General features: G+C 36.0%; 3 protein-coding genes and 1 long non-coding RNA gene across 7 annotated transcripts; 1 reads left to right on the top strand and 3 right to left on the bottom strand.

Annotated features, from left to right (window-relative positions):
• Nucleotides 1-1868: 1868 nt before the first annotated feature.
• On the bottom strand, nt 1869-6110 carry LOC129311768 (uncharacterized). Its single transcript, XM_054954221.1, has 6 exons — nt 5616-6110; nt 5440-5531; nt 4006-4814; nt 3294-3426; nt 2364-2716; nt 1869-2261 (listed from the first exon to the last, which is right to left on the bottom strand). Exons 1-6 carry the CDS (start codon nt 5914-5916, stop codon nt 2138-2140), a joined length of 1812 nt encoding a protein of 603 aa, XP_054810196.1. The 5' UTR covers nt 5917-6110; the 3' UTR covers nt 1869-2137.
• Nucleotides 6111-12000: 5890 nt separating this feature from the next.
• LOC129310692 (uncharacterized) lies at nt 12001-13442 on the bottom strand. The gene is made up of 2 exons (XR_008593169.1): nt 13253-13442; nt 12001-12372 (listed from the first exon to the last, which is right to left on the bottom strand). It is a non-coding gene; the product is annotated as an uncharacterized LOC129310692 (long non-coding RNA).
• Nucleotides 13443-13705: 263 nt separating this feature from the next.
• On the top strand, nt 13706-18292 carry LOC129311254 (receptor-like cytosolic serine/threonine-protein kinase RBK1). 2 transcript variants are annotated; one of them, XM_054953410.1, is made up of 8 exons: nt 13706-13929; nt 14432-14992; nt 15948-16205; nt 16299-16450; nt 16999-17078; nt 17170-17308; nt 17390-17539; nt 17631-18292. In XM_054953410.1, exons 2-8 carry the CDS (start codon nt 14578-14580, stop codon nt 17790-17792), a joined length of 1356 nt encoding a protein of 451 aa, XP_054809385.1. In that variant the 5' UTR covers nt 13706-13929; nt 14432-14577; the 3' UTR covers nt 17793-18292. The 2 variants fall into 2 exon arrangements, with proteins under 2 accessions (XP_054809385.1, XP_054809384.1); XM_054953409.1 differs by having other exon boundaries at nt 13706-13990.
• A 285-nt stretch (nt 18293-18577) lies between these two features.
• LOC129311252 (AP2-like ethylene-responsive transcription factor AIL6) lies at nt 18578-23971 on the bottom strand. Of its 3 annotated transcripts, none has more exons than XM_054953406.1 (10): nt 23489-23971; nt 23211-23397; nt 22080-22653; nt 21723-21805; nt 20456-20464; nt 20273-20361; nt 19932-20005; nt 19798-19848; nt 19588-19664; nt 18578-19355 (listed from the first exon to the last, which is right to left on the bottom strand). In XM_054953406.1, exons 2-10 carry the CDS (start codon nt 23344-23346, stop codon nt 18922-18924), a joined length of 1527 nt encoding a protein of 508 aa, XP_054809381.1. In that variant the 5' UTR covers nt 23347-23397; nt 23489-23971; the 3' UTR covers nt 18578-18921. The 3 variants fall into 3 exon arrangements, with proteins under 3 accessions (XP_054809381.1, XP_054809383.1, XP_054809382.1); XM_054953408.1 differs by having other exon boundaries at nt 23522-23971; XM_054953407.1 differs by having other exon boundaries at nt 23541-23971.
• Nucleotides 23972-24608: the final 637 nt, after the last annotated feature.

Here is a 24608-nt window from a genome sequence, read left to right as displayed (position 1 = left end):
TGTGAAGGGCAAGGGCATGAGCCAAAAAGATGGTCAAGTGATTCCTTTTCCTAACATCCGAATACATATAAAGATGTGATGTTGAGATTGTGTTTGACAAAAGAATATCACCTGTTGGAATGGCAGAGTGAATCAATTTCCAAATTTAAAAGTAGTTGCTTAAAAGGTAATTTGATTTTCAAAAAAAAAAAAAACAAAATAAATCCCAAATCCTTGGTGTTGGAACAGAGAGGTTCATTTGGTTCTTGTGGAATAACTCAAAACCTTCTTTGACAGTATAGGTTCCATGATTTCCAGCAGACCATGTCAACTTGTCTGTCATGTTGCAAATTGATTTGGGAATTTGAAGGATTTCATCTTCTGCAGAATGGTCATATAAGCTTTTAACCAAATCAACTTCTGATTCTTCTTGCGTCAAAATTGTGGTGGAAAACGGTTGCACACATATGTTGTGCAAATTCTGTTTTGCTCTTTTGTGGTGCTATTTTTCCTTTAGATGTTTCTTTTCCTGATTTAATTTCTGTGTTAGTCATGGATATAGAAGCCATACATAAACTATTATTATGAATTTGTTTATGGTGCGTGTGGGCCCATAATTGTTCTGTTGTTTTGCTAAATTGAAGGTGGTTTGAGGTATATAAAGATGATTTTCATGTAATTGGTAAGGAATTGAGATAAATTTAAACATTAATTTCAGTACATAAAAGTTAGGCAAGGTGACTTGTATACGAGAGTGGTACATTGAGTGGCTAGAAAGAGGGATTATAAAAATGAAATTTGGGCGGTTACTGGACAATATAGTGAGGTCTTATCAAACTTAAACTTGATGACAATATAAGGATGGTAGGGTTCTTAAATGACCTTGCAACTTAGAAACCAAACATAAGAAAGGTTTATTTTTGTTGTTATTATTTTGGACTCTGATGATGTAATAGCATTACCTAGTTCTATAGGTGTTATCTCAACTTGGAAGTTTAATGGTATGATATAGACATTGCAAGTTTTAAGCCAGATTCTATTTAATTTAGAATTATATAGTTTTATAATAGATTTAATTTTTCTAAAGTTAGTACATAAGATCAACATTTCTATTGTATAATAGCTCACAAAGTGAACTTAGGGTGAATTTATGTACTAGTGTAGAAGCTGGTGATCTAAATGAATTCTTATTATTCATATACGCAGCCAAACTCAATTTTTAGATAGTTAGAAGGATTAGAGTATTGGTCTTGAGACTCTGACCTTGAAACTGAAAAAAGGTCAATAGTATTACTATTGTCTCTTTTATTTATTTTCACCAGTACTGTTTATCAAAATTATTGCAAAAATACATATTTATGTTACATTCATGAGGGTTACTTGTATCTACTCAATACAAATGATTAATTTCTGTCTAGTTATATGATAAACAAGCAGGTAACATTACTAAATGCCACCTTCACTAGCAATATGAACCATGGTTGATGCCAAGATCCAGTCGTCATTGGTGCAATATTAGCATGACCATTGATATGACCCATTTCATGCATGAACAATTTACATTTTTTTTAAGTATTCATGTTTTATTTTTATACATGAACACTGTATTAAAATACTAGATTCGTCATCTCACTCCTCCAACTATTATGGGAGCATGGCTCATGCTTTCATCAAGAATTCGTAGCAGATGTGCGTACACACAACTTCGTCTCTTAAAACGGTATCATACATATCTTATCCATGATTCACATGCATCACGTGTCATAATAGATGTGCATGCTTACAAATTTTTAATGATAGGTGGTCGTATAGCCTTGGCCAACAGCGATGACTCTCCGGCCGTTATCTTGAAAAATTAATAATTACATGGCATACGTGAAGCGAAAATGTAGGGCAACAGCGAAGAAAAGCAGTATTACACTCAAGTTGAAATAATTACAGGGCAACCTGATAGAGAATTTGTAGATGTTACAGGAGAAATACCTGAAGTAACAAAATCTCAACATACTGACTAATACATTGCGGGATGATATACAAAATCAAAATGAACTGATGCAAAAGCTATAGTAAGCCAGGCCGAAAACATAAGCAGGAAAGAAAACCCAACTTGAGGGCCTCCACGGATTTGGTCACATAGATCAACTAAATATAATGCAAGCTATTTGCCACTGGGTGAAGTCAGTCTGCTTTCCTCTGAATCATGCTTTGAAGAAGAATCCCCTCCCATTAACTCCTGGAAGGCTTCCACCTTCACTGGTGGAGCTCTAACTATGGTCATGTTCCTACAAGCAAATGGTACAGCAACATAAGTCTTAGCATTAACATGAGTCAAATATTATCCAAATGGAAGAAATCTTTGAGCACATCTACACAAGTTTTCTTACGGTGACTGCATTGCGGGAATCTGCGGGGAACCCATTTGTCTGAACTGATTGCTAGATTGGGAATGGAAATTTGACAGTGCAGCCAGTTGCTGCTGCCTGAGCTGCATTTGAGGATGCCTGGAATTAATGGCATTGTAGGCATTACCATCCATCGGTAAGTCTGATGGGGCCTCAAGCTTAACTTGAACCAGTGGCCTGTCCTTATCCATATCCCCAACAGGTCGGGCAGTAGGTGCTTGGCGCCTCCGCATTCTCTCTAGCTGCTGCTGGTTTTGCTGCTGCTGCTGCTGCTGGAAAGCCACATTATTCGAATGAATAATCTGCTGTACCTGCGCCTGCATCTGTCTCGGCATCTGTACATAAATGATGAGTGATAGGTGCTTGTAGAGAAGAATATTATGATAAATGTCTAGAGATATATGGTAATGCATTGGTGCAATCTGCGTTAAGTGCACAATTAAGTAAAAAGGACGGAGGTCCAGAAGTTTCCAGAAACCCAATTCAAATCAGCATAAATTCTCCTTCAAAAGATGCAAAAAATGGTGGATTTCAAATGTTTTGCATTTTTCTTAACAGGATATACCAAAATTTAGTAACTCAGGGAAAGGGTATTACGTTTTGGTCAAAACAAGAAAGGGGGGTATTACGTGCTGTCTGTGTCATACACAAAGTTAGGGCTGCCGCTCACTAGATAAATTATTGATCACACCTGCAACTTGAGGCAAATCATTTTTTGAATGGATGCTAGTAATCCTAGCAAACTATTTATCAAAAACATGCTGGCACAGGGTAGTTATGTTTTAAAGAGGGCACTAGTTAAACCATCCTCGAACAGCATGTGCTCTCCATGCATGTGTCCACATTTCTGTCCATGCTTCAAAACAAGAACATTAACAACAAAAAATTGCACAAAGATGCAGATGCAAGTACTTGCTGAGGTATCCGAAGAGCACTCTGCTGCTGTGGCTGCACTTGTGACTGAACGCCATGATTTTGTGGTAGACTTTGTTGTAGCATATTCTTGGAGCCAGCCTTCACGAGATCCACCAATGGCTCCAAATTACTAACAACAAGGAGGAGAAAATGTTAAAATCATGACATACTCATCCTATCTTCATTTAAGACCACTGGGGCAAAAATTCGTAAAAAAAGTGCTTACAACAATCACACTCCGTAGAGAGGACATAAGGATACCCTCTTAGAAATTTTATCCTCTTTAGAACTTTATTTTTCTCAAGGGTGGGGTAAATCCTACAATTTTCCGTGGAAAAGTATTCAGAGTAATAGTTTGTCATATGCTCCTCTACTTCTTCAACAACAATAATTTACTCATTTTTTCTTATATAACATATTTTAAAAGAATACTAGAACCATCTTACTCGCAAAAAATGTTTTGGTCATGCGCCAATTGCATTTGGAATATGTTCATGAAAAGAATGATCTAAACATACAAATATGCACTATTAAATTGCAGTCCACATTTTTTTCATGATTAAGTTCCAACAGCAATGTTGGATAACGTAGATTGGCATATCCAATAAAGAAAATGTGGAAGAAAACTTGGGATAAAAAACTTAATCTCAGAAACCTTAAGACAATGCAGAAAATATTCCTGTCTTCATAAACAATAATAGTAACTCACCTATAACCAGCTGTTTTAAGCAACATCTTTATAAGTTCAACGGCTGTGCACTGTTTTCTGTAATTATCAGTAAGCACTTTCAAAGTTTTGCCTAACTTACTGATGCGACCGCTCATTAATTGAGAGAAGACTTCTATAGGACCTTCCATTGCAGCCTCAAACCCTAAACCAGTCAACATGCGTGCTACAACCTTTTGAGACATTTTTGAAGCTTGCTCATGACCAAAAAGTTTCCTGTTTCCCTCAGGTCCAATTTTCCCACGGTACAAGCTTCCTCCATGTTCCATGTTTAGGTACTCTGGCCTAATACCCAACCTCTCAATCATAACAGGACTCCTAGTTGTAATAGGAGGTAACGTATCTAGAACACTAATTACCCTGACTTTCTGGTTATTTTCCATCCTGATAATAGATGGCAGTGCATTGTCAGGTACACAATTCAATGCAAAAGTTATTTCTGGAAAAAAGGATGAGTCATCGGCAACAGAATTGCCACCATTTGGCAGCATGTTAGATGCATGCTCCATGCTTGAATTCACAAAGCCCATATGTTGATCTTCCTTAAATGCTGCACGCATTTTCTTATGATTGTTAGCACATACAAGATAAGAGGCCATCTCCTCTGCTGAGCGTCTCTGTGATTCCCTATCCCCTAAGATCAACCTATATGGCTTGTTAGCCTTATACTTCTCAATGAACTGGTTATACCAGGTTTCAGGCAGTTCCTCGTTCCTGTATCTCTGGGACATGCTATCAAGCTCAGAATCAACATACCTGGATCCAGTTGCAGAACCTGATTTCGATTGATTCTGCAAAAACAAGCACTCATGTCGGATGAGGAATAGGATCATGTAATATAATAGAATGTACGATTGTACTTTGGTTTCTCATCATAACATATAACTCCGACCAATCTTGCTTATTATCTAAAAATGCACTAAAATAAAAGGATAGATTAGAAGCAGGGTTAAGCTAATTCATGGAAGCAACGTTGCTAGTTGCTACAATACTTTCCTCTATCAAATCGCAAAATAACTTTATTCTCTTCCCAATGTATAAGCCTGCATAATCTAATACGTTGCACAAAGCTTTGTTTAGTTAAGCTAATTGAAATAGCAAAATAAACTATCACCTTGCATTGTGTTCTAATTGTTATCAGACATTTTCTGAAAGTAGCACCTGGGCCCGTGAATCACATGATTGGAACTAATTAATATACAAGTTCATTCAACCAGAATACTAATTGGGGAAGCCTCTAGACATTGAAACGGAATTATATGCTTACGTTATTCAATTGCAATACCTACAGTATTGATCATAGTTGATAACATGGCAAATTTCTACACTGCGCATAACACGAACCTCCATTGACCTGATTTCCTAATGAGGACAGAGAATAAAATCACAATTTAGACAAGAAGCCACAGTGACAACCTTAGATGAAGCTCCTCCTTCTCGCTGCTGAACCCCATCTTGCAATGAATTTTCCAGAGTGAAGTAGACGTCATCACCGTGCAACTGCAAATCTGCAAGAATGTGCAGCGTCGAAGGGCACGATTTAAACACCAATCACCAAAAATAAATACTTTTTACTCCAGAGAGAGACTTACAAGCAGGATTAAGGTCTGAAACAGAGAAAGATTGGGAAGATGAAGAGGAATTGGCGGAACGGAAGAAGAGGGAAGCAGTGGCTTTGTCGAACAGAAGGGCACGGACCCGGAGTTGGAGTTGAATATGAGACCTAGATTTGGAGTCGTCGGGTCTGATGAAGGAATCCCAGGTGGAAGGGGAAGCTAGGAACTGAACGAAGTTAGCGTAGGTGGAGTCGCCGAGCCAAGTCCGCCACACCCCACAAGACTCGAGTTTGCGCGCGAGCTCGTATCCGCGGCCATCGTCGCCCAGTAAGGCCATTATCACATCAAATCAGAAAGACGACCCGACCGGTGCGAGTATAACAAATCACAACTCTGTCGTCTCAACTCTGGTGTTTTCTTCTCTATTCCAGATCGATGTGTATGAAGCATCCTGTTCTTTGTGCTTGTTCAGCCCAAATTCTCCATTCTTAGCCTTTGAAATTGTTTCTCTTTCCGAGCTCATGACGACTTGTGGCATGAGCGGTTTGAAGGGAACAAGGATACAAATGTCAAACGTTCCATAATCTCAATTTACAAAATATTTTTTTAAAAAAATTATTTTTTCAAAATATAAAATAAATTAATAAAAATAAAGTTTTATTAAAAACATTTTTTTAAATTATCCTTCTCATATATTATTTTTTAATTTTTTTATAAGTAATATATTAAATTAAAAATATTTTTAAAAAATTATATTTTTATTTTAAAAAAATAAAGTTATAAACTATATTTAATGTTTTATTATTATGTATAAATTTCTCTAAAAGTATGTTATCAATTAAAACGGAGGGAGTATACAATAACTGTTTAAATGTTTAAGATTAACCCAAAATATCCACAAAAAAATTAATATAATATAATAATATTAGAATGTTATGTGAACATTCATTATTTTATCATAACTTTTAAATTATGTAATATCTTTTTATTATCATAATATTCTTTAATTATTATTGTCTTATATATTTTTTAAATTTAATTGATATATTTATACCTATAAATAAAAAAAATATCCTATTATATTCCAAGAAAGCTTCCAATTTTTTCATTCTCTTATTCTATTTTTCTGGCTTTTCTCATCTCTCTTCCTTTTTATTTCTATTTTCACAACACATAAAACATTAAAACATATTAAATCAAAACATTTTTATTATAATTAATTTGGTTTAAAATATTATATAATGATATTAGTTTTTATTATAAAATGACATTATGGTGCTGCCGTGCTGGTCACTCTGAAGCTTATAGACTCTAAAATCTTTTGCAAAGTATTATAACTTATCTTCATGTAACTCAAGGAAACATGTAACTCCTTAGATATCAGAATCAGTGAAACAACTTTCAATACACGACTTCTTTGTAATTTTATGACAGTTGGGTTACTTTAATACATTTTTTAACTGCAAGGTTAATATAGTGATTTTTTTCCCTTTTTGGCCAAAATCACACAGTGGACATTTTTTTTAAATAGAAAACCATAGAAACCATGTAAGGAAGAATGAGGTCATGTCTTGTGCCTGAAATCATATAATTTATGTAGTTAGATGTTAAAAATCATAGTATTAGAATTATTATTAAAAACTTAACGAGCAAGCTAATTCATATATTTATTAGCGTTTATAAATATATACTCAAAAGTAACCGTTCAACTTCTCATCACAAAATCTTTGATTCTATTAACTATATCAATGAAAAATGGTTTGTGATGAGATTGCTCTTAATGAGTAAGAGAATTTTAAGAGAGTCAAAGTAAATATTGACTTTAGTGAAGCCATGCTTTCAATATGAGTTGATCCCCTCAAGAGTACTCAAAAGTTTAAAGGTAACAATGAGTTAATAGTCAAAGTATTTAGAAAAATCCTTAAACAAGTTTTTTTGATCGTCACAAATTAGATCTTTACAAGTAACAGGTCCATTAAAGTTGATTGAGTCACCGGTATAAAGTTTACATAATTTGGTTCAGACAAGATCCACCTTATAAGAACTTTATCATTCTCAAGAGACAAGTGATTGAGTGTTGCATGGAGACCAAAATCATTGCTTATATCTTGGGTGGAGACGAAAGAACATGGTGAATTATTAATTGATATTGCTTCCCATTGTCATGGCTCTAGAGAAGAGAACTATTTTTCACTCGTCACTAATTTGATCCCTTTAATATAGTTGGTACCAATTCTAAATGTCTGGCACATAGAATGAGCCAGCATTCATTTTTTTCAGTGTAAAAAAGTGCTACGCAACATTGGTACTCGATTTATAAATATTTTTCGTGTTTTCTTTTCCATTCTATGATTTTGCGACCAAATAGTCCCTTAATCATAAAAAGAAACTTCTGGTAATATATAGATATATGTACACGTATATATATATATATATATATATAATATACACACATCATCAAAATAAAAGAACCCAATAGAACAAGTATACACGGCCCGCTAGCTCAAAGAGTGCCCAAAATGATGAAACTGGACCTCAATGCTATGACAAGGCCCCAATGGCAGCGGTTTAATAATAAACTATTGACCACATAGTTGTACCATAGATGGCAGCAATTTGAGCTCATTAAATAACATTTCAGGGTTTAATTTTTAAATGTTTGTATGGAAAAGTATTAGCCCCTTAAAGTATGGTTGAATTTATTGAAGGATTGCCATATGTGGGGACACCTTTGGCAAAAAAAAAAAACAATAATAATAAACTTTTTTTCTCTTTCTTCTTTTTAATTATATCCTACGTAAGGTTATATAAACATATATGACAGGTTAGGTCTAGTGCAAGAAGCCTACATTTAATGCACGATAATATTTCAAACAAAATTACTTTCAATTAAAAAGTACTCATAGATTATTTAAAAAAAAAAAAAAACATGCATACACACATGACCCTGCTGGGATCTTTCTTAAGGAAGCGTAGAGCAGTTGATCAGCTTGCACATTTTGCATTATCTCTCAATGTTGGTTTTGTTGAAAGATTTTTCTCTTCTATCTGGGATCAAACCAAACCCACATTTATCAGTTTCACATCCTCAATATCTCTTCCTCCTCTGTCCCTATCTCTCTCTCTCTCACATACGCAGAGAAATGCACTGGAAGAATGAAATAGTCTTGATTGAGTTTTTTTTATGCTCACATAAAATAAACGTGCACATTGCAAAAATTGTATTTAATTATGTTTTTGGGTATTTTTTAAATATATAAATATAAATCTTGAATTCACTAATTCGCAATGTACCTTAAAGCTGTCATGAGTATTAAGTCGGGGAAATTTCAAATAGGGACCAAAAATATAACTTAATTATTAGTGAGTCTTAAAAAATTTTAAAATTTTAATTTAATTTAAGGGGATAAAAGTAAAAATAACTTCAATTATAAAAAAATCAAAATGCCCTTCACTTGTCATACAGAATCACTATTGTTAATTTTTTTGTACTTCACTTGTTAATTTACTAATATTGCTTATAAATTGCATCCGGTTGTCAAACAAGTAGTAACATTAGTTGTTAATTTACTAACTTTACTTGTTAATTTATTAATATCAATTGTAAATTACAAGACTTGTTGGTAATCTACAATTGATTTTATTAAATTATAAAACTTGTCAATAATTTACAACTGATGTTAGTAAATTAATAAATAAATTTAACAATTTAACAACCAATACTTCAATGTATAACTGATGTCAGGTTTTATATAATTATTAACACGTTAACTCATGTAATTTATAACTTATATTAATATATTAGCAAGTGAAATAATAAAATTAACAACTAGTAATTTTGCATAACAAGTGAAAGGTACTTTATTCTTTTTATAGTCGAAATTATTTTCATTTTTATCATCCTAAATTAAACTAAAGTTTTAAAATTTTTTGAGACCCATTAATAATTAAGTCATATCACTTATTCTTATTTAAAATTTTTCCTATTAAGTTGAACACACACGTGTCTTCCAAAAATTGATGTTAAGGGGTTTGGTTCACTGCAACGACTTTACATCCTTGCTTGCATATGTTTTTAAAAGCCTTTTCATGGGTTGTGAATTTGATAGGGTTAAGGAGAGAAGGCGAGACAAGGCATGTGACACTCAGCTTGGCCCTTACAAAGCAAACGAAAGAATATAGTAGGGAAAATATTGTTTTAAATCAGGGTCACAAAGTTTTGAAATTCCAGTAAAAGATTAAAGATTTTTAAATAATTTGACACTGATATTTCAAGATTTGACGATAATATTCCAAAGTTTTATTACTGTCAAATTTTCAAATCTTATCTTATTATTATATTTGAGAGTATTAATGCCAAATTTTGGAGTACCAATATTAAGTTACTTTATGATATTTGGTCCTTTACTGGAAATAGTAGTGTCATATCAAATTTTGAAATATCAGTATCAAATTGTAAAATACCCGTATCCAATCATTTACTAACCATTGGTTCTTGGTTAAAATTTAGAAATTTTTGGTCCCACATTAAAACTAAACTCATTTATAATTAGATGCGATAATTCAAATCAAACCCAAATAAACTCAAAAAATCTTAAGGTAAGTAATTCGGGCTTGAGAGTTTAGGAATTTTTCTTTGCCCTAGGCCACCTGAATAAGTTAGAAAAAATTCAGGTTAGGCCGGAATTCAAATGAGTTTAACCAAATGCCTGAATTCTATTTTATAATTAACAAAATAAGATAAAAGTTGAAATTGGCTAAAAAATAAAATAAAATAAAATTTAATAATTTGGATATTTAGGAAGCTCAAATGAGTTCAAAAGTCTAAAGTTTTAGAGTCGGATTTAGTTATATGAGCTTTTTTATATATTCAGGTATTTTAAAACTTGATTTCAATTAGAGTTGTCACAAGCCGACATTTTTAAGCTCGAAAATATTTAAGGTTGAGTCGCTGATTTAAGGTATAAAATGATAATTCAAACATAAAAGAGCTGGCCATTTTAAACCTGACAATAAAAAGTCGACCCTTTTAAATTCTTTTATATTTTTATATTTTAATATAAAAAATTAAATACTACATCTAGTTAGAGCTACACACATGTAGGCAGGGCAAGGCCCCTACCTAATGCCGAGCGCAAAGGTTTGCAACTTGCTACGGAACTCTACCTACTAAAAGCCCTAACTTTTTGGACTAAGCACCTTCAAGTTACTCTGCCCAAGTGATAGTCCCCTACCCAACATTTGTAAGAAAAACTTCATTAAATCAACCCTAATAGGCATCATTTTAAAAAGAAAATATATTTAATGATTCAATCCAAAATAACATTCATACTTCATGAATCCACATTGTAAAAGATAGAAATCTATTATCAAATAACAAACAATAATAACAAGCTTCAATTGAAAATAGAAGAAGTAACAAGAAGTTAAACAAAACAAGAAACAACTGAGGACTTAGCCATAGCACTTAATATAAACATTTATGAATGAAAAAATTTATAAATGCAACTTAATAATTTAAAAAGTGAATATACACACAGTGGTTAGTTGGAAAATAAATTTGGACGAGATGGAATGCTATTGTTAGGGGTGTGTCAACATCTTATATCTACATAATAAATACACAAATCTCTAACTTAAAATATGAATCAAGAATATATTTTATTGAGAAAAAAATGAAATACGAATTGCATATTTTAAGACTTAAACTAAAAATATAAAGTATATTATATAACATATATAAATCTTGGACAGGGCAACATACCTTATCCTCTGCCTGGCCTAGCCCTACCCAAATCATGCCGGGCTCATTTTTTTAGGTTGGGCAAGGCCAAAATTCACCAAGTTGGGTCAAACATGTCGGGCAACTAGGTATCATGAATAGCCCTACATACAATGATACACTAAAGGTAAACCCTAGTCTCATTCGGTCATTCTCATTCCTTCTACCTCATTCATTGATTGACCAACTAACCAAGTACATAGCTAGCCACCCTCCTTTTCCTCAGTCCCTTATCCATTAAGGCTTAGTTGATAATGCTAACAAAGTCTAATTGTTATCGAGATTAATTTTATAATATTTTTATTTTTCATTAGACTTAAATTTCTTATTGAGTAGATTAACTTAAATTTTTGTTTTTAAACTTGATGTCATGAGTAATATTTTTTAAAAAATTTTAAATGATTTTTTTAAATTTTAAATATGTATTTTTATTTTTAAATTGGAAAGTAAAACCACGATCCTAAGGCCAACCTTTTAATCATGAGGACTAGAGCCAGGCTATATAAAATGTATTTAACATTAAAAAGGACAGTTCATTTAGGTTATGATCTTTTTAAGAATTAACTCCAATTGATAATTTTAATATGAATAAATGTAGTATGAATTGAGTTTGTCTTGTCAGAATAGCAGCCCCACATGTAATGCTCGAGACATTACTACGTTATATATATAAATATGGCTAGGACCACAAGCAAATACATTGGTTGGTATAGGATTGATAGGTAAGTAATAGTCTATCAGACCATTGCCTTCTGGTTTAGGTTCAAAACTGAGGCTTTGATTGTTTGATATTTGGCGCGATGTTTGCGGGTGGTGTTTCACAGTGGGGACCTCAATCACTTCACTTCAAGTCTCCAACCACACAAACACATATCCAACTACGTACTGTTGAATCACCTAAAACCAAACAGCCTCCTAAATTACCAGATACGTTGGCCAACATCTTCAATGGCCCCTTCATCTACTACTGTCAAAATCTCTTGTTTTGATGCACTGTCAAGCAAAGAATCTCTTGCACAGAGAGAAAGACAACTTTGTTAGATGCATTTTAAGCCAAGAATCTCTTGCACAGCAGATACATGCATTAAAATAATAAGATCACGGCTTTGCTTATTCTCTTCAAACCCTTCTTTATTTCCTGCAGCGAGTCAATGCTAACGAGCCCCTTGCCTGTTCTTCCTCTAAATTCTCGAGCAATATATTACCCCTTTGGTCTCAAACTATAAAATACTTTTAGCAGAGACTCAACGTTTTAAAATATAAGACACTTGAATAAAAATAAAGTTTTACTAATGATATTTTTTAATATTATTCTTTTCATATATTCATTTTCTTGAACATTCTTTTATAAATAAAATATTAAATAGAGAAAAGTTTATATTTTTATCTTAAAAAGGTAATATTGTAAAGTTTATTTAATAAATTTTATTGATATATGTGATTTTGTGTGTCTTATAATTTGAAAGATGGAATATTATATAGCATACTGCTATTACGTTTATTTCAAGCATCCTTGATTCTTTCCGCTGTATACATTCTTTAAACTTCACAAATATATTCAGTAAAGAGAAACAAAGACCTAACATGAGGAGTTAACTACAAGAAAAAAGCTTGAGATGGGTAAAACTCAAGCTTTCTGCTCTCCTGAACACTTAATAAACACACCCAGCTTATATCTGCTTGTTTATAATAAACATCTTCAGTGAAACGATATATCAAACACGTGGAAGGTGCCCAGCTTCCCAGGGTACTATATGATGCTTAGCCATCGACACAAACAACAGAAGCCCAGGCAACGGTATGCGTTTGAATTTGTATACACCATTTTCATGATAAAAATCACAGTACTATTGGTTAATTAATTAATTAATTAATTAATGGAATTAATTACCTGCTTATCTTCTTTGTCCCTTTGCTCCTATTGATTAAAACAAATCCTCTTTTGATCTCTCGCCATCATCCTCGGGTCTCCTGTTGCATGAGTTCATTGTTCGCTAACACGGCGTCCCACCACGCAGGCTTGTTGAAGCAGGTATCCTGAATTTTCCATTCCATAATTGTATTTCCCAAATTCAAGTAACATGTACGTTTAACTGTTAATAAATAATAAAGGTTTATAATTATAATTTAAACTTCCAGCAACATGTGGGCAAAACAAATCTAGTTTACGTAGTTTCAGCCCCTCCAAAACACTAAACCAAAACATGAATGTGGCTTGGTATGCTTTGTGCGTTAGTTGCGGCAAAAACAACAAACAGAAAATAAATAAATAAATAAAAGCGGTAAAGTTAAAAAAAAGGAGAAGTCAGAAAGGAAGAAGGAAGTGTATAAATATAGCGAGAATCTGGAAGAAGTTAGGGGAGGTCCTGGCTTTGGCCTTGTCCCAAGAATAACCACCGCTCAAGTATGATCCTATTTTTAAAGCCTTCTCGTTCCTTATCCATTCCGGGTCCTCTCCTCTGACTCTCTCTGTCTGTCTGGCTGTCTCTCTCAGACCATCACCAATTTCAGAGAAGGCATCATTCAATTATCATATTGGTGATCGGTGATCCTTCTTTAAAATTGCAGGTCTGGGCACCACTTCTTTTAAGTTCCCAGGAATTCAGGAAACCACTTATGACTTTTTATGGTTAGTTTTTTTTTTTCCCCCTGCTTCAATCTCCCTACTTTTTTTTCCCTTAATTTTCTGAGTGACTCTGTTTTAGAACCAACAACAAGAATGATTTCAGTTGCTCTGTTTTGTTCATTTAGGTACATTACAGGAATATGCACAATCCATAATGAAATGTCAACATTTTTCATATCTCTCCTACCCCCTGTTTCCCCTCTTTTTGATCTGGAAATTCATCTTACTTCCTCTCATGTTCACTTGTTTATGTAAAATAAAAATGCACAATCCTAAAGTCTGTCATTGGATAGTTCTGAAGAACTAAGTATATGATATTTGTGTGCGTGTGTCCCGTGGCAAAGTTCACAGATTGAACTAAGTATATAAATCCATAGATTTAGATTGGAAATGGTTCTTAGTTTCTGATGGTTTCTCATGTTTGTTCTTTATATATTGTTTTAGATTCCGCAGTGCAAAAGAATTAAAGGAGTCGTTGTGAAAAACAAACCAGAAAATTTCAAATGAAAAGAGAAACATTGCGATAATCTCTTCCTGTTTCCTTCATCGGAGTGGGAAGAGAGTGACTAAGCGACCGAGAGAGAGAGAGAATGGAATCAAGAGGGAAGGCAGGGAGAGGAGAGACATGCGAGGAGGAGGAATCTCCGAGAGGCGTGCTGGAGATAACGGGGGAATCAGATCGGAGCACCGAGAGCATCGGATGTAGCACGTGCTCGGCGGAGAAGACGATGGGGGCGGGGGCGGAAAGGCCGCCGGCGGGAAGGGAGGGGCAATTGCCGCAGTGGAAGGGAGTGATGGACGCGTTGAGGATAAACTCGGTGAAAAGGCTGTCGGCGATACCGTTGTTCGCGTCGACGTATATGATATCTCGGAAGAGCCTGAAAAAATTGGCGCGCATCAGGAGCGCAGAAGACGCCATAGATCTGGTTTCTTTAGCTACCAAATCTTCTTGGAAGAGCTTCCATTACTCCGAGCTTGCTGCTGCAACGGACGATTTCACTCCCGGTATGAACTTCTTGTTTATTCTTGACTGCAATAAATCAGTGTTTCGAATTTTTTATTCATAACAATTCAATCTTTCTAATTTTTCTCAGCGATTAAGTTATTAAAAATTAAATTCCGGAACAAAATGGATAATAAAAAGAAAGTTAAAAACTAAAAGTTATATTTTAAAAAAAAAATTGTTTTTAACTATAACATTTATTATTACTATTATTTTCAATGTTAATATAATGTTACTTTTACTGGAAAAAATATAATGTTATTTTATTTTTACAGGAAAATTGACCAAGAATCAAAATCTAATTTTCTTTTCTTAAAAATAAATTTATTATTTAAAACTTATGAATGAAAAAATTTACAAAAATTAAATTTGAATTGTGAATTTAATTTCCACATTCTATTGGAATAAGCTGCTCGTCAATGAAATTGATGGGCAAAATTAATATTTAATAGTGCCGTGCATGCATGAGGAAAATGGCAACTAAATATAGATCCCACATGGCCAAAAACGAAGTTGGAGATCTCATCAAGTTACATTTTTCATTATTTTTAACATAAAACATGACATTTATTTCTTGTCTATAAAATTATTTTTATTTTATTTCTTATTTACCTTGCTTTTATGTACCACAAAAATCTGTACGATACCACATCCTTCAAAGGATAACGCAAATTAATAAAAAAAAGAACCAAGGTTTTATATATTTAATCAAATATATGCTTCAAAATGAAGCCCCTCATATTTGCGAGCCAGCTCTTCCCCTCCTACTTTAATCTCTGCCGTACGTGAATGGGTTTAACAAGTTCTAGTGCTTTTCAAGGCCGTCATGGAAGTAGGGCTACAATACTTGCTTCATTCATGTGCCAATATATATATATACTTATATATAAGTGATACGATAAATCTCGTGTACGTGATGCATCATGCAAAAGCGTTCTTACAAGATAGTTTGGACAGAGAACTTGATAGGGAAAGGTGGGCATGCGGAAGTGTACAAAGGACGCTTACCCGATGGCCAAATTGTAGCAGTGAAGAAGCTTGTGAATGAGGAAAAGGATGACGGAGATCACACTGGTGATTTCTTGACGGAGCTCGGAATCATCGCCCACATCAACCATCCAAATGCTTGCCAATTGATTGGCTTCGGAATTGACAAGGGCCTCTTCTTCGTCCTTCACTATGCTGCTCATGGCAGCCTATCCTCACTCCTCTTCGGTGCTTCCCTCTTCTCCTACTCATTCTTTACGTACAAAACCCCTCTTTTCACTATACATATATATTCTTGGTTCTCATCGACGTTCGTTTCAGGTTCCAAAAAGCTGGAGTGGAAGTTGAGGTTCCAAGTAGCCATTGGAGTAGCAGAGGGACTGAAATATCTTCATCATGAATGCCCTAGGCGAATTATTCACAGAGACATCAAAGCTTCTAACATATTGCTCAACGAGAACTTCGAACCCGAGGTGCCTCTGCTTTCATATTGTATTATGGATGGGTTAAAGTCCATTTTTTTCATGTACTCTCTTTTGATGAGTACTAGACACCCTATACTATTCAGTAAAGTATTTTTTTTCCTAAATTATTTTTTTAAATAATAAAAAGTTTCCATTTGTTAGTGATTCATTAACAGAAAGGAATTTTTGCTTATTTAAAAAATAGTTAAAAAAAATACCTCACTTATTACTTTAAGGCATCCAACTCTTCTCCAAGGAAATAAATTTCAAAGTGCTTAACACTCTTAAAAAAATAATTTAATAATAAATTAGCACTAAAGAACATGCCATATCAATAAAAAATAATAAAGTTAATAAATTATTAATGGAGGGAAACTTTTGCTCCTCTAGAAAATAATTTAGGAGGAAATACTCTATTTATTAATATGAAATATCCAGCACTCCTCGAAAAGAAAAATATGAGGAAAAAAATGCGCTTTGACTCTATTATAAATTTATAAGTTGTCCACTTCTTTCAAATATTCATTCAACATTGTTACCCGTGTTATGAACTGCAGATTTCAGATTTTGGATTGGCAAAGTGGCTCCCAGAAAAGTGGGACCACCATGTAGTTTTCCCCATAGAAGGCACATTTGGGTTGGTACTATAATTCCAGCTTCCCTTGGCTCTTCTTTTTAACCATGCATGGATTCCTTTTCTAATGCGATGGAAGTAAGTATGCATACAGGTATCTAGCTCCAGAGTATTTTATGCATGGAGTTGTGGATGAGAAGACCGATGTGTTCGCATATGGGGTTTTGTTACTTGAGATCATTACAGGTCGTCAGGCTGTTGATTCTGACAGTAGGCAAAGTCTTGTGATTTGGGTAAGACTCCATCGCTTGAAATTCAAACAAAATTGAGGTAATAAGATTGTATTAAACTTGTGTATCATTGGTCTGTTGAAGGCAAAGGCACTACTGGACGCGAAAAACATGAAGGAATTGGCAGACCCTAGATTGGAGAATGATTATGATCCTACAGAAATGGAGTGTGCCATGGTCACAGCTGCCATGTGTGTACACCACTCAGCTTCCAAGCGTCCCTTCATGAATCGGGTAATTGATACTAAATCTATTGCCTTTAAAGTTTCTGAGGAAATTGTATCTATACAAAAAGCTGACAAGAAGGTTTGGAAAATTATTACAGGTGGTGCAGATGCTGAAGGGGGAGGAAGGACCTGTGGAAGTGAAGCCACAAAAATCCATGGCCCCAAGATCCCTCATGTTGGATGCCTGTGATCTTGAAGATTATACTTGCTCCAATTATTTGAATGATCTCAATCGACACAGGCAACTAATCATGGAGTGAAACGTCCAATGTTTCTTCTTGTGTTTATTATGCTCGTAGTTTCCCCTCGTAAGGGGATCGAAGCTGTACAATTTTTCTTTCTGGTCAATGCAACGTCGCACAGTGTCTTTTTACCAAGAGTGCAAAAATAATTTTGTGAACAACTCTAAGATGCAGTTGCCGAGTCTGGCAAGTTGAATTCAAGCATCTGTTGAGGCGGCAACAAACTGGGGTGACGCTTCAGCTCGAATATATAGCAGTTTTACCACATACCAAGTCTCCAGATTTGGGATGCATCAGCTCTAAAGAACATTGTCCACCGTAGAAAGCAGATGATCGAAGGACATGTCCACCTCTTGTAATACTGTCGTTAATTTGTTTAATGTACTAGGCTCAGGCCTCTCCCAGGTAACCCAAAAAGAAGCAGGCAGCAGTATATTTAGTTTACTGCATTGAGGCCTCTCGGGCCGAAACGCAATGCGTAAATCGCGTGCATTTAACAAGCATTTCTTTCTCTCGTTCTTCGCTTGTTTTATTTGTTTAACCGAGGAGCGCAACTTCAAACAAGCTCTTGCTATCTCTTTAACCGAACCTAAAAATACTGCACTATGAAAATGAATCATGAACTGCTGGGCACAAGGAAAGCAGATAAGGAACAATAACAGGCCAAGGCTCAGTCCAGTAACATCTCAACGATAGTGTTTGATATTTGGGTCATGCTTAAGCTTAATCCACCCCAAACCGAATATCTAGGCATAGATGATATTTCATCCGGAGATAAATAAAGACTGCAATTGCTATATTAATATATAAAAATATTATAGGAATTGGGAATAACGGAAAGTTCATATTCATACTACAGCACCAGCAAGTTAAGCATTCAGAAGTACCTGTGCAACACTACACGACTAAATTTTCCGTCTTGGCGAAGTTACTTTACAATACATAATCCAGCTTCCGACAGTAACTAAGACTCTAGCCTTCCAAGGGGAAACACAAAAACCTCCTAAACTTCCTTTCTTCCCAGTAAAAAGATGAATTAAATGGTGTCAGAGAGCTCAGAGGCGGGTCAGCTGAATTGTGCCAGAGACTTGCTATAGCTTTTGCTTTTGTCAACAGAAAGCATAGATAACCCCCCCTCCATCACAAGTCAATATGACTGATGAGGAGGCCATATGAAGAACTCAGAAGGTGCAGGCATGGCAGGAAATGGAGTTGCAGAAGGATTAGATACAGCAGATTCTGCGGCGCCGGCATTGGAAGGACGAAAATGGTTCAAGAGGTTGTGATGATAGTACGCAGCAGCAGGATCAAATGGAATTCCACAAGGGACGGAGGGGACAGCCTGAATTGGTGAGAAGTTGATGCTGTTACTTTGGATTTGCTGGCTATTATTGTTCAGAGTTGCTTTCTGCTCGGATTCAAGCGAAAGCTTCAAGCGTTTCGCTGCCCCACCAATTGGAAGAGAACTGTTCATGATGGCTTCAACGTCATACCTACTCATCTCAAAGTTGGTCACAGCGTTCGCACCCCTGAACTTAATGGCCGCGATATCATACGCCTCAGCTGCTTCTTCTTCAGTGGCTGTCATCAACAAGCACGAGATGACTCAGAATACAATATTTACTCTAGACATCATAGAAAATCTTAAACCGAGCATAGATCAGTGCTTCAACATCATTTGTTCATCTCCTGTCTAAGCGTAAGATTAGGAATAATAATTTCAAACTAGAGACTTACTCAAGATCCAATCAACCATCACAATGTTATTTTGTTACTATAAAGCGCAGGAAGAAGTTGATAGCTGAAAATTTACCGAATGTTCCAAGGTACAGATCCTTGTTCCCTGCCACACGGCCAATTCTTGCTTGCCATCTACCTTGTTGGTGATGCCTACAGGATCAAAAAGTACAGATATGATTTAATCATTTGCCACACCTTAGCTGCAAAGGGAATGAAAAACTCTAAAGAAAAAACTAGGAAAAAAAAAATTATCATCATACTGTTCCAAATGTAAATTCCAAACCTTGTTACGCCCCTATATATAGAAGCTCCCCGGGAAAATCCGCTACTTTTCCTGCACGAATGCGAACCGGCAAATTTAACTTTCTGCATTACAGAACATAGTACAAACAATTTAATGGGCTAACTCAGGTAAACCTTCGCAGCGACGCGATAAATTCCTGCTTTGTTACATGCTTCATCTCCTCCATTTCCTTTGCATAATTGGAAGCCTAGAAATATAGAGATAAATTTGCTAAGCAATAGAAACTTCAATGTCTCATCGCAGTCCATGCAAAATATCAACTCTTATTCCATAGATGAAAAACCAACACCGTGACGCGCTAAAATGAACATCGTCATGCATATAGTTATCTCCAGATCAAGTAATGTATATATGGATCTCAACTTTTTCGTGGAGCCTACTATTGCAAAGCTACGTAATTTTATGCACTTGGATAGCTATCAAAAACCAAGATAGATTATTGGAAGATTCATACAGGGAAGTTGGTGGTGGCAGTGGGGCCCCAGTACTTTAGAGCTGCCAAATCATAAGCTCTTGCGGCCTTGTCTTCTTTGTCGTAACCACCTGAAACGCCATAAATAAATAAATAAATAAAATTCAAAAACTGAAATAGATTTAAAAGTAACCAGGAATGAAAATGACTGCAAACATTTCTTACCCAAATAGACTGTAGAAAGAGTCAAAAAGACGAGTGACAGCCAGAAATGCACCCAGCCACGTTACATGTAAAGGAAAAGCCAAAGAAGAATATAGATATGAGATCAAGGAATGGTCAAAATTTTCTGCCAAAAATTTACTTTAGAAATCTAAAAACAACAAATGGATAAAAAAGAAAAGTGAGATGCATGCAAACGCTAATGGTGCATGCGCACAAGTAACTTTCTTTACCCTTCGCTTTTTTTCGTTCTCAATTTTCCACCTTTTTCAGCTACAGGAAGCGTATACCACTGTACAACCGCAACATCCGTGTACTCCACGCTCTTTTATTCGCGCAGAACACTAATTAACTCTTGGAATTTGGAGGCGAGGCTTGATGACTTATTAAGTGATTAAAGTAACAATTAATATAATCCTACTCCTACACGATCATAGTCAAAGACATGTCACATCCGCATAAAATCGGCGGAAAAAAGAAGCGCCGAATTGCCGATAGTCCAATACATAACGCTTTTCTCACTGGTTAATTTATTGATTTATTTATTTCTTAATATTAAAAAAATAAAGTGATTTGCAATACTTTTGTATGTTTCGTTAGCCAGTGGCATACAAGGTCTAAGAAATCCCGTGAGCATGTTGCAGAAACAGAGGGAGAGGACAGAGGCACTACTGTCAACAAGTTTTCACGCAACAGTGAACACACCATCCTTGTAAGTACACTATTCAATGTTGGGTGGTGTGGTCAAACCCAGCCTTTGCTGGCCGATGAACGAGAAAGCAAAGCAAAGGCAAAAGTTAAAGGCCCAACTCTGAAGAGATATCTATCACCCCCAAACAGTGTTTTACCTCTAAAGTGTCTGTGCATCTGATGTGAGCGAGATGAGTTGAACAGAAAACAGAGAGGTAGCCTAAAAGACAAAGAAAGCCAACCCGCATATAGGCAAAATGGCGGCACATCCGATCAAATCAATCACTTGAATGAAATTGCAGGACAATGAATAAGTACCACCATCAATATAGTACATGTATATACCATCAGTGTCAATCATAAAAGACTGATGGAGAAAGAAAACCCAGGTGTCCTGCTATTACAATCGCCGACCCATTTTAATTTAATATACCCTTTCATTTCAATTCAATGCATGCAAGCCTCTTTTCAGTGTCTCAGACTCTGAGAGTCCCTCATTCTAATTTCTTTTCCCTGTTAATTTATTATTATTAGCAAGGGGGAAGGGGGGGGGGGAGAGAGAGTCCAGAAAGTATTGCACCTTGACGCCCTTTTCTCGCCTGACCTTCTCTCCTACAGCTGTTATCCCATAGATGCGCTTCATATCTACCAGTCCATCGGTGTCTGAATCACAGAGAAAGAAATTAAATTTTCTAAAATGCAGTCTCCATTTATGACTTTTGCCCGCTTTAAAGTGTTACCGTAGTCTAAGTATTGAGATACAAAGGAGAGAAATCAGAAAAACCAACTTGCGAGAACCAGTTATTCCCCAACACGCCAAAAGGGCTTTTGTGGGAAAAGAAAAAGGTCTCCCAAGCGAGAAAAATAACCGGTACTAAAAAAAGAACAGAAATTTACCAGAAAAACACAGCACTCTTGAAATGGAATAGTACTATACCTGGTGACACCTCTGTAAATCGAAGTTCTTTGGCCAAAAGTATCGGCTATCTTCTTGGAGCTATCGGAATCCACAGGAACAATGGTTTTCTGATCGGCACATCGTGGGGTGGTGACGCCGAGGGACAAGGTGCCAGTGGTGGTGCCGCTTGAGAAAGCCAGCTCGTGCCTGGATGACTCTAACGAGTGAGCCGCAAACTCGCCGGAGGCGGCCTGAGTTTTGCCGATGGATGCCGAGTCATCCACTTCGGAGCCCGAGTTGGTGGAGAAAGCTTGGAACCCGGCGATCGCCTTCAGATCTTGCTGGTCACTGAAGTAGGTCGAGCCCTGGTCGTAAATATGGGTAAGGGTCGACGAATCTTGAGTATCCGTTTGGCTATCAGAGTAACGCATGATAGACGAGGAAGAATCGCCCAGAAAATCCTCGAGTTTCGGCACTGGCTGGTCATGATTCTGGGGTTCCATGAAACCTGGGTGAAATGATGATTCAACCATGTTCTGTGCAGCTTGACTTTCTTTGCCTTCGTCTAGCTCTACTTGGCTGTACAGCACCTGGGGCTTGGGGTTCGACCACCCTGCCCAACATCGAAAACACAACCTGTTAAAACAAGTTTCTGAAGAACCATGATAACATACTTTGAACTCAGCTCATTAACGTTTGATTTACAAGAAAATGGAGCAGCGATTAGTTAGTTTAGTCCCGTTCGGTAACTGGATTTATCCATCCCTATTCGGGACCAGAAATGAAGCATCATTCCATCACCGAACTGCACCCACTGCGACCTCTGGTTCAGAGTAGTCAGCCACGATTGAGGTCATCATTAGAACTTTGGAAACCGGGACAAACAAATACAAGGAATGAAATGTCCTATTACCGAGTAGAAATCACAGTTCTCTAATCAAAACAAACAGAAGAATAGAAACCAGAAAGTTTCAGAGATTTCTCTCACGTGAGGTGAAGAGATTTTGTTGTTCATTACTCTCGGCGAGAGAAATATACTGACCCCAACAAAACCAAGACCATATCGTACTCATAGTCACAGAAAAGCGCGCTACACCAGAGAAACCAATAATCGACGAAGATAGAACTGAATGCCAGTAACATATCAGAGTCGTTCACAGATGGCGTTACCATTGGCATAGAAGTTATCGATGAAGTAGTGAGGAGCAGCAGAAGCGCCGTCATATTGAAGGTACTGCGAGTTGGTAGACCTCAGCATTTCCATCGGCGACAACGAAAACGATAGCCAGTTAGTAGCCCGAGCCATTGTTTGCTTTGAACTTTCACTGGAGCCTTCAGCGACCTCGCAGTTCTCAATCTGAGCAGCACACACAGATCGCCCCGTTTTAAAAACAGATAATCTCGAGAAACAAACAAAATAAGCAAGACAGATAAGCCGTATTCTGTACATGTACACAATAAAAGCTCGAAACTGAAATCACCAGCGGACTTGAGCGTTACCAAGAGCCAGTGATCCAGTCCACTGTTTGGGTGTATCTCAAGGAAAGAAAATAAACAGAACAGTATTTTCAAAGGAAGAGATACGAGAATGGCGAAGCTGGCTGACTGACTGGGTCGCTGGCTAGCTAGGACACAGGACAGTTTCTTATGTCTTGGGGATTAAAGGAGCGGGACGAGTACACATTTAGCGGGAAGAGTAAATTTATATGGAAGATAAGTTTCCAGAAGCAAGATGCATGCAGGCTGAGTTGAGAGCTATTAATGTACTATGAATATGATCGTTGAAAGTCATGGAGAGAGAATCTAGGGGAAGAGAAGACGAAAGAGGAAACTTAGAGGGAGAGAGAGAGAGAGACAGACAGAGAGAGCAGGTGTTGGGTTATAATGGGAGAGAAGAGCGGTTTCAGGTGCCAACCGGCGTAAAACCAGAGCGATGAGTTTTGGTCAAGAAAGAGGGACATTGAGAGGCCAATATGGCAAAATAAAATTAATTTAGAAAATTAATAATAAAAAAATGTTCCTGTTTGGAGAGGAAAAAATGGATAGAAGCGACTTTTGGGTCTGGGGGAAGAAAAATTGTCTGAAACAGGGTCACGAAAGATCCGGGATGGCGGAGAATTGAATTTGTTAGGGTTCGTTTTTGTTGTACCCAAATTTACCGAATTGCCCTCAGTGCTTTGGTATTTTAAATAAAGTGTTATATGATATAATAATATACTCCCTTCAATTTTATTTATAAATTATTTTTAATAACATCATCAATATTAATTAATATAATAAAAGTATAAAAAATAAATTCTTTAAAAAAATAAAAAATAAAAAAAAATTATATGAGGTTATTTTCTCTCACTCTCACTTATTTTTTTTAAGAATAGTTTATAAATTTTAATGTAAAATAAAACTATTCCATTAGCTTTTAATTTATAAAGCGGACTAAACTGTGCGTTTAAAAGGTGCCCAATGTAACGACTGGAAGGATTATTATTATTATTTTGCATTTTTGGTGGGGAGGGAAGGGAGGGGGGAAAAACAGGAGTTTCAGGTTTTCACACACCTGTCTTGCATGCA

Source organism: Prosopis cineraria, unplaced genomic scaffold (genome assembly GCF_029017545.1).
Source record: "Prosopis cineraria cultivar Desert tree isolate PC_DT_omini unplaced genomic scaffold, ASM2901754v1 PC5, whole genome shotgun sequence".
Lineage (NCBI taxonomy): Eukaryota > Viridiplantae > Streptophyta > Magnoliopsida > Fabales > Fabaceae > Prosopis > Prosopis cineraria.
Note: the sequence above shows the minus strand (reverse complement) of the source record. Positions and strands in the feature narration are given on the sequence as shown.